The 9,920-nt window shown below is 50.1% G+C and overlaps 1 protein-coding gene across 2 annotated transcripts; it reads left to right on the plus strand.

Moving 5' to 3' along the window:
* The first annotated feature begins 1,294 nt into the window (after positions 1 to 1,294).
* Positions 1,295 to 7,908, plus strand: Slc35b1 (solute carrier family 35 member B1). Of its 2 annotated transcripts, none has more exons than XM_055620509.1 (9): positions 1,295 to 1,724; positions 2,414 to 2,517; positions 3,106 to 3,236; positions 3,803 to 3,833; positions 4,382 to 4,539; positions 5,412 to 5,538; positions 6,627 to 6,733; positions 6,881 to 7,034; positions 7,601 to 7,908. In XM_055620509.1, exons 1-9 carry the CDS (start codon positions 1,513 to 1,515, stop codon positions 7,651 to 7,653), a joined length of 1,077 nt encoding a protein of 358 aa, XP_055476484.1. In that variant the 5' UTR covers positions 1,295 to 1,512; the 3' UTR covers positions 7,654 to 7,908. The 2 variants fall into 2 exon arrangements, with proteins under 2 accessions (XP_055476484.1, XP_055476486.1); XM_055620511.1 differs by having other exon boundaries at positions 1,652 to 1,724; positions 3,131 to 3,236.
* Positions 7,909 to 9,920: the final 2,012 nt, after the last annotated feature.

A 9,920-nucleotide genomic window follows, 5' to 3' on the forward strand; every position in this document is an offset into this window, starting at 1 on the left:
CTCAGTTGGTAAATAAAAAGGCAGAAATGGAATCCAAGACTCACCCAGTTACTGTTTGGTTCCCTGGAAGTATCCGCTGATTCAGTAGAGTAAGCCAAAGGGCAAGAGAGTAAACACGTGGGAATTCCTCTTCCCAAAAGGAGACAACTAGGCAACGGACAGACCCTATCTTCTCTTGGTCCTCCTGTCCCTGAAAGATGTCTGGCTTGTCCCCAAAGCCTTACTGAGTCAGGTCCCTAGTGATGGGTGTGGTGCTGCCCGGCCTTTCCTTCCTTTGCCTGAAGCTGTGCCAAAGGAGCAGGGCTGCTGGAAGAGAAAAGCAACCTCAAGGCCTACACGACTGCCTGCAACGTGGGACAGCTATTAGTTGGGGGACTTGGTAAGCTGGGGTTAGTCTTGCTTTGGCAATTCCAGCCAAGCAGGTGGAGACCCAACTATTAGATCAAGGAGGAGTCCATCGATGAACCCAATAATAGGAAGGGGTATGTTGTTAGAGGACTGCTTCATTGAAGAGTTGCAAAGTGTTGAACAAATTCACTTAAGTACTTGGGAGGGAGGTGGAGAGGAGAAAAGGATTGTGTGAGTTCAACGTCATTCTCTTACATAGCAGGATTGATGACAGCCTGAGCTACGTGAGATCTTGTCTTTTTTTTTTTTTTTTTAAGGCATTTCAATAAACTTGAAATTTTCACTTCCAAGAGGTGAGGAAATAAGACTGGAGCTGGAAAAAAAAAAATGTGTTGACTAGTAATACCTCAGACTTGCACAACATTCAATTACAGTTTATAAAACCCTTCGGCAAACCTTAGCTCATTTAATCCTCAGAACATTCAGTGGGCGACAGGGTGGTGATTACTAATTACCCCAAGTTTACAGAGTGAAAAAACCATGGCTTGGAATTCAAGTAACACGTGCTGTGCTGCCCCTAAGTGACAAGAGTTCTGATCGATCAGAGCTTGAAAACCTAGTGGAGTGCCTGAAGAAGAGGACCTTTACTCCTCAGCCAGGTCTTGAACGCCCGGTAGACGGGGATGGAGGCGCTGGCGCTGGGCAGCGGCTAGAGGGCGCTACGGCTCTAGGAAGCATTCTTGGCGTTAGGACCCAGCCGAGGCCTGAGGGCTGATGGCTAAAAACACTTTTTGATTCACTCTCTTGGCCACACCGCCTCTTTCTCCGCCCACCTGTCTATTTTCGCTCCGTGTAGCCAATTGATAACATCCACATACTGACACGTCATCACTCAGCGCCGCATCGTCTCGTAGGCCTCCCCGCCGAGCTCCGGGTTGTAGGTGTCCTCGGCGTTGCCTGATCGGAAACTCTAGACAATGCGCCATTAACCTCGATATGGCTGGCTTTCCTGGCCACCAGGAATGGAGCCAAGGTCTCAAGGCCTGCTTTTTTTCCTAGAACGCTCCTGCAGGGGCAGGAGGCCTTTTCCTCTCGGAAGATCTGAGCTGGCATTTCTGGAGGTGGCTGCTTCGTCCTACGAGCCGGCGGTCGCACGCAGCTCCTATGAGGCCCCTGCCGCCGGCCGGCGATGTCCGCCTGGAGCTTTCGTCTTCGCCGCCGCTACCGCTACCTGCTCTGAGCGGGTCTCCGGCCGACTCGTCCGTGCGTCTCATGGCCGCTAGCAGATCCCTGGTGCCTGACCGGCTGCGCCTGCCGCTCTGCTTCTTGGGTGTCTTTGTCTGCTATTTCTATTATGGGATCCTGCAGGAGAAGATGTGAGCGGACCCTTTGGGGGGCAGGACTGCTAATATCCCCCTGCTAGGGCGGGTACCCAGTTCCCACCGTCCGCCTTACGGTCTGGGCCACAGACTTCCTGTGTCTGGTACAGATTTCCTTCTTCCCTGGCTCGGCCCTCTGACCTTTTTTTGCACTCTGCTATTATGCATTGCCGGCTGAGCATCCTTGTAATTAAAAAAAACCACTGGATTTTAGGGATGCGATTTTCCCCGCCTCCCTTTAGATATTTTTACCTTTGTTGATTCCAAGAACGTTCCGTTGCCTGAGATCCAGGTCCTTTATTTATCTATTTATTTATTTATTTATTTATTTATTTATTTATTTATTTATTTATATTTTAAACTCTCAGATGCTTGTAGACCGTTAATCTTTTTGCACTTCGCTTTGCTTTATTTTCCAACTGGGGGTACTTTTCCGCTGTCCGACTTTCCTTGTTGCCCTTACCTGTGTTCTTTATGGATATGGTATCAGTTGGCTGCCATCTAGCCCCTAGGTGTAAATCAGATCAGCCCCTTTGGGTAAATAAGGTCAGTGGTTCTTACTACCTCTTCACTACATCCACAAAAGCTCGATACTTCGAAAGCCGTCAGTGGCTCTGAACATACTTGATGACACCGAGTGACACATACTAATTTCTCCCGTCTTTTTAAAATGTGTTTCATCTTAGAACAAGAGGAAAGTATGGAGAAGGACCCAAACAGGAGACGTTCACCTTTGCCTTAACTTTGGTTTTCATCCAGTGTGTGATCAATGCTATGTTTGCCAAGATCTGTGAGTACCTCATAGTAATTTGTTGGGTGCACTTTGCTTCCCCCACATTCTGAGCATTAGACGTGGGTTCATCTTTAGAAAGCTAAGTTTTCCTTACCTCCATACCCTTGAGTATTTAAACAGCCTCTGTACAGGCTGTAAAACCAATGGCTGTGAAATGAGATTAAAATATTAGTCCTCTAAATTATACCAACTTTTGAGGCAGGAATGACCAGGTCTTCTGTATTCCAAATCCCCATTGAAAATACTTAGAACATTTTCCCCTTTATCCCTTTGACTTTGCTTTGTGTGTCAGCTTCAAACATGTCTTTGTTCCTTGAAGCCTATCGGCAGAGTTAAGCCCTCCTTTCTTGAGCTCAATGAATCCCTACCTCCACTCTGCATGTGGTCTTGTTAGGCTTAAGGGGAACTGGGGCGATGAATAATTTTTAGAGATTTCCCAGCTTAGGAGGCTAGAAATAGTTGTCTTAGTTGACAGGCAAGTTCCTCTCATAAGGCCTCAGCTTTTGCTTTGTGGTCCATCCTTGCCCCACCTGGTTTCTCTTGTATGTTTTGTTTGTTTTTGTTTTATTTTTTGTCTTCTCCCAGTGATCCAGTTTTTTGACACTGCCAGGGTGGATCGTACTCGGACCTGGCTCTATGCTGCCTGCTCTGTCTCCTATGTGGGTGCCATGGTCTCCAGCAACTCAGCACTACAGTTTGTCAACTACCCAACTCAGGTGAAGTCTCAGGGTGAGATGAGAGTTGGCTCAGAAATTGTGTGGACAGGACTTAGGGGGTCTTCCCTCAGGTCTGTGATTTAAATAAAAGCAAACAACCCTAGAGGGCAAGGGATCTAGCTCGGTCAGTAGAGCTTGCCTAGCATGCATGAAGACCTGCATTCCATCCCGAGCACTGCATGAGCCAGGCATGGTGTCACATGCCTGCAGTACTGGCGCTCAGGAGGTAGAGGCTGGAGCATCAGAATCAGAGGTTTAGGGTCATCTTTAGCTATAGCTACATATGCGGTTCAAAGCCAGCCTGGGCTACTTGAAACTATGTTAAAAGGTGGGGTGAGGTGAAAAGGGGCACAGGGGAAGAAACAGTCATAGCAGAGTATACTTGAGAAAGAGTGTAGAGTGAGGACAGAGTTGGGGTACAGGTATGGGTTTGTCCCTGATGGGGCTGTCTCTTGAGGCCAAGCTCTCTAGTACAGGTCCAATGTTAATACCTCTTAATGTAGCACCTGGCTTACTCCCTGGCACATCACAGATGCTCAAAAAGCATTTGCTCACTTTTATTTCAGGTCCTCGGTAAATCCTGCAAGCCAATCCCAGGTAAGCAAAGAGGACGATCTCCACCTTCTGTGCCCACTCTTCCTCTTCCTCCTAGAGCTCTGAGTGGCGCTTGGTTTCCACATCCCATGATGGGTCTCTCTGGTGCTCTTCCTGTCATCTGTGCGCACAGGTGCGCACAGGTGGCGTAGGACCCGGAAGCCGACCTTGCCTATTTTGTTCCCTCAGTCACTGGACTGTTTCCTTGTGTTTACACTGTTAGCTCACGTCCTGAGTCCCATTTGGGCCAACATTTTCTTCTTTCAGTGTCTTCTTTCCCTTGTTCTCCACCCCTGCCCAGCTCCTTCCTGGATCTTTGACTTTTGTCCCCTGCCCCTCTCCACCTGTTCACTACTCAAACCTGTTGCTCAATAGTCTTTGTCTAGGTACCAGCCTGACACTCCTCCAGCCTGTCACCCTGTGTAGGGCTTCTTACTCGGACATTTCTTTCCTCCCTCAGTCTCAACATGGCTCTCTGGAGGAGGGTGTTGGGGTCACTAACACCAGGGGCGACTTGAATTGTCAATGTTCTTGTTTGTTTTTTTTTATAGTTATGCTCCTTGGGGTGACCCTCTTGAAGAAGAAGTACCCAGTGGCCAAGTACCTGTGTGTGTTGCTGATTGTGGCTGGCGTGGCTCTTTTCATGTACAAGCCCAAGAAAGTGGTTGGGCTGGAAGAGCACACAGTCGGCCTTGGAGAGCTGCTTCTGGTATGCCGTCCTGTTGTGAAGGCAGCCTTTTCTAGCAGATTCCACCAAGGACAGCCCCAGTGAGGCAGGCAGACAGCCAAGGGAAGGTGTGTTGTCCCTCGGCCCCTGTTGGAGATCTTTGCTGCAAGGTCCCTGGCTCTGCTATGGCCACAACAGGAATCCTGAAATAATTAGTGGTAGCTAAGCAAGCTCGCCTAGAGAAGAGTGCTCTGAGGTCTGTGCATAGATCCTAGTGTGAGCTCAGAGAGCCCCAAGAGCTGGTCTGTGCTTCCCTGGGTTTTCAGGCAACCTAGAAGCCAGACTTGAATGAACAGGAGCTACTGTTTAGTATGAGGCCCTTTCCCAAGTGCTTCACATCTTTACATGATTAACTTTTACCACCGGCTCCTAACACGGGTTGTGTTCTCTCCATTTTACAAATGACGAAACTGAGGAGAGGCTAAGTCACTTGCCCACTGTTACACACTTACATGGCATTCAGAATGCCAGCCAGGCAGTCTGATCACAGAATCCAGTCTCTGGAGAACAGTTCTTACTGAGCCAGAAAGCCAACCCGCAGGAGGAGGCAGCCCATGCCCAGCTTACCAAGGCCTGTCTTGGTCCCTGCGCATCAGTTTGTCGGCTTTGACATTGAGCAATTGGTGGGCTTCCTGCCCTACTCTGACTGCAGTTAGTCAGTCCAGTGCCTGCCAGAAGGAAGGCTAGCATGGTCTCTTTCTACCCCCTACACCTGAGCACAGGCAGCTTTAGTTCTGAGGACTCTGTCTTAAGGTAGCAGCTTTTTGAAGTGCCTGAAAGGAGATCTTGTGTCCTGGGTTAGGGAGTGGCCCTGCTAGACAGCTCATTGCTGGCTGCTCCTTTTCCTTTCCCAGCTCTTGTCTCTGACCCTGGATGGACTGACAGGTGTGTCCCAGGACCATATGCGGGCTCATTACCAAACAGGTTCCAACCACATGATGTTGAACATCAACCTTTGGTCCACATTGCTGCTCGGTGCTGGTAAGGAGCCACTCTGCTGTTCTATGCACAGATCACCAGAGGGCAGGCTGCTCTCTAGTTATCCCTAGCTCAGCAGCTCAGCTGCCAGTTGCTGTCTTTGTGCAGGCCAAGGGCCTGACTTGGTTCCAACATGCCCTCCTGTCCAAGGCCTGAGAGACCTTCCTGGAAAGACCTGTGCTGGCAGGATCTCTCCTCTCCCTGTTACTAACACTATAGGGTTAGACGTGCTCCAGATGTCCTGGGAAGACAGACGGTGAAACACAGGGGTGTCTAGGAACATTCCTTCTCATGAGGCAAATGAGACATCAGTATAGTGCTTACGAGTAAACTGAATGGAGTTCATGTATGAAGGCCTTTGCTTTGGAATCAATGGTTTCTAACTTTCTCAAATCTGGGCACATGAGGAAAGTATTTTTCATGTAGCACACTGGGGTTAACGGTGGCTGGAGATGACTGGTTCCAAGAGCTTCCTTGAGCTGGAGACCCATGGGTCACTGTGTCTGCAACATCTGAGGATCTCCGCATTTAATCCCTTTTTTAATTGCTGGCTTTGGTTTTTACTTTTGTTTTCTGAGGCATTTCTCAGTCTAATTTAGGCTACTCTGAAACTCATAATCCTTCTGTCTTAGCTTCTCCTCAATTTTTTTTTTCTTTGTGCTCTGGTGTTTTGCCTGCATGTCTGTGTGAGTGTATCAGATCTTGGGGTTATAGACAGTTGCAAGCTGCCGTGTGGGTGCTGGGAATTGAACTTGGGTCCTTTGGAAGAGAAGTCAGTGCTATTAACCGCTGAGCCATCTCTCCAGCCCCATCAGCTTCCCAAATCTGAGCATCCTCCTGCCTCAGTGTCCCAGATTCTGAGATTCCAGGCACAAGCCAAACATACCCAGCATCATTCTCTGATAGAAGCAGATCATTAACTTCATAGCCTTTCTTGGAACATCACATCAGTTTCTGTAACTAGACAAGAAACTGAGAACAAACTCCACAGATGGCTCTTCACCCAGCCTTCCCCGTGGTATTTAAGCAGGCTGCATGCAGGTGTGCAGGTAAGCAGAAGATGTGCTGTTCACCTCTTCTTTTCTTTTTAGGGATCCTTTTCACTGGGGAGCTCTGGGCGTTCTTGAGCTTCGCCGAGAGGTACCCGATCATCATCTATAACATCCTGCTCTTTGGCCTGACCAGTGCCCTGGGTCAGGTGAGTTCCCCGGAGGAGGCAGCTTGGCTCCCCTCTTGTGTCCTTCCGAGAGGCTGCCTGGGAGCAGAGGGGCAGCTCAGTTAGCCCAGGTGTCCGTTGTGACCTCACGGCGGTGCTCGGGAGTCTCACACACCTCTCCCTTTCCAGAGCTTTATCTTCATGACAGTTGTATATTTTGGCCCGCTGACCTGCTCCATCATCACCACAACACGGAAGTTCTTCACCATCCTGGCGTCCGTGATCCTCTTCGCCAACCCCATCAGCAGCATGCAGTGGGTGGGCACCGTGCTGGTGTTCCTGGGTGAGTACTCACAGCGGGTTCCTCCAGAGCCACAGGGGGGAGATGGCAGAGGCTTGTTATTTTAGAGAGAACTTCCCTGGAGGAGAAAGGGAAGCACTGTGTCTAGTGCAGCTTTCCTCCTAGCACTGTGTCTAGTGATGTCTCCCAAGACACGGGCTTTCAAGGTTTCCTGAGTGGAGCAGAGTCTGACCGTTACTCCTACCAACTTGAGGTGGCATATGACAGCTGAGAGAAACAACTGGGAAATTTTGATTCTGGTTTTTCTTTTGGTGTTGGTGTGTTTGTTATCAGTGTCTTGGTGACTTTTCACCTGACGACATTCTGTCGTCTTTGAGGAAGCTATTTAATCCCAGTACTCGGGCAGCAGAGTCAGATCTCTTGTCCTCATAGTGAGCTCCAGGAAAGCCAGAGGGACACAGTGAGACCCTGTCTCAAACCAAACCAAAACAAAACAAAGTTTGTTGTACATAAGCCCCACCTGTGGGAAGCTAGGCTGGCTTTCTCAAATCGTTGGTTGCCTTTGTGTCCTCCCACGGAGTTGTAAGCAACTTTTCTCCTTTCCATAGGTCTCGGTCTTGATGCCAAGTTTGGGAAAGGAACAAAGAAGACCTCCCACTAGGAAGAGAGAGTCTTCCTCCACTCCAGAAACACTTAAGTTATTATCTCCAACAGTGACATCTTGGAAAAATGGACTCAGTCACGATAAGGGACTGGGTTCCAATCTTTTTATATATATATTAAAAAAAAAAAATCAAAGGAAGGAAGATCAGATATTCTAAACAAAGCACTTGGGGTTTAACAAGACAGGTTGCTAATTCCCGGTTTTACACAGCCTAGCACAAATAAAGAGAAGCAAAGCAAGCTGGAAGCAAGACCCTGGTGCTGCTCTCTGGGCTGGGCTGGGCTGGGGCTTGGCGAGACTGGGTGGTAAGGCCCCCCCATGAAGTGCACAGAAGTGTGTATGAGCAGAGGGAGATTTGGGAGTTGGCAGGGTTGAACCAGCAGCCTCTGTTCCCACGGGCAGCTCTAAATATGCTGAGACAGGTGGCTGGCTGCTAGAGCCAGAGGATGTAAAATCACTTCAAAGCATGGCGGCAAACGAGTCGCCAAAAATGAAAGGTGCTTTCTCAAGGAACACCTTGAGGTTGAAACGGGCCCAGGACCTCAGAATCCACTGGTTTTTGTCTCATCCCCCAGCTGCCACCTGCCAGAACTTAACCTACAATCCGTGCAGGAATCATGAACATGTTTCCAAGGTGCTTCTCCTGATTCCCTACCTTCTTCCCGTCCACCCAGCCCCCTCTTGGGAGCCTGGATTTGTTCCTCCTGTCCCCCTTCCCCCTTCAGCAGAAGCATTTCAGTCCTCTGCCGTTCTGGCATGCCAAGGTGTCACCATGCCAGCTTCTGCCTGTTGAAAGGGATGCTGGCGGAAGGCAGGGTGGCTGAGTCCTGGCTCAGAGCAGCTGTCAAGTGCTCTGGGTGGTAATGGGGGGAGAAGGAGGAGCATGGAGCAGAGCCACCTGCCCACTGCTGCCTTCAGAGCTGGATCACCATCCCCCAAGGACCAAACTTTACACATGAAAGTGCACTGCCACCAGCTGCAACTTTCCCTCCATCTGTTCCAGCCCCCGCCCCTTGGCTCTCCAGATGGGAGCCTGGCCTCCTTCCTGAGCGCTGCCTTGACACCCTCTGCCCAGCCTGTTAAGCGCTTCCCTTGAACTCCTCATGCTCCCTAGGGGCTGGGTATCACGAAGCTCCGCCTCTAAAGGCCCCTTCTCAACCCCTTTCCCTTGGGGGAGGGTTTTAAATCCATGTGGTGGAGTTGGCTTTTTTTTCTCCGCCCTTCTTGTCTTTTTATCACCCAGAATGCTGTTGGCCCCTCCACTGCACTCAGTTTCTTCCTGGGTGTTCTCCCTTGGGTCGGATGGTAGTTAGAGCCTGTTAGCAAGGCCAGGGCCCCACAGGTGGCCAACATCTGTGTCCAATTTTCTGACAAGAAACATTGCTTTCCTGGCCCTCAGACTTGTTCTTTCCCCGTGCCATTGAGCTGTCTTCAGAAGTACCCTGAGCTGGGCACCAAGATGAGACCAGTTTCAGCAGCTCGCGGTGAGAAGGCTCATAGGGTCAGTTTGTCCTGCCAGGTGGGTGCTCGGGAATCCAGTTCCTGGGTATTCCTGTCTGCTCATCTGACATCTGGCGGTCCCTCCTGTGAGCATGCAGGAGCTTCAGTGGTAGCTAAGACTGGTGCTTGCTTCTAGGAGGCTGGAAAACAGACCACTGCGTCACGGAGACTCAGGATACCCAGGAAGGTGTCACGGCAAGGTGAGGCCTGACTAGAGTGTAGGAGGATGAAAGCCAGGCAGAAGGAGCTTTGGCTTTGCTGCCAAGCAGCTGCCTCAACACCCTCTACCTGCTCTGCCGTGCCCAGTTAGTTTCGGTGGGAACACGTGGCGGGACCGTGGTTTTCAGTTGAGGCAACAATCTTCTCCAAGATACCTAAAAACTAAGCCTTGGTCAGCCCGGCATGCCCACCTGCAGAAGCATGGGAAGAGAAGGCCAGAGTCAACTAACTGAGCCCCCCTGTTCAGCCTCTACCAGGCCTGCCACTGAAATACCAGGCAAGTTCAAACAGGTGCTGTTGATCTCTAACCCCGGGCAACCTGAGGCCTCAGGTTTTTGAAAGATGAAAGGAGCTCCTGTGCAGTTAATTCTCAGTTATGTCAGAAGGGAGGAACCCAGCTTGCAGACTTCCCTAAGCCTGTGTTTTTGCTATGGGCTGCACTGCACCTAGCCCTAGTTTGGTCAAAGCCCTAGAATGTCCGCTTCTCTGGGTCCGTGTTTGGGCTCCAGGTAAAGTGATTTTCCGTTTTGGCCTGCAGTGGGGAA

Source organism: Psammomys obesus, unplaced genomic scaffold, assembly GCF_907164565.1.
Source record: "Psammomys obesus unplaced genomic scaffold, mPsaObe1.curated_primary_1811, whole genome shotgun sequence".
Taxonomy (NCBI): domain Eukaryota; kingdom Metazoa; phylum Chordata; class Mammalia; order Rodentia; family Muridae; genus Psammomys; species Psammomys obesus.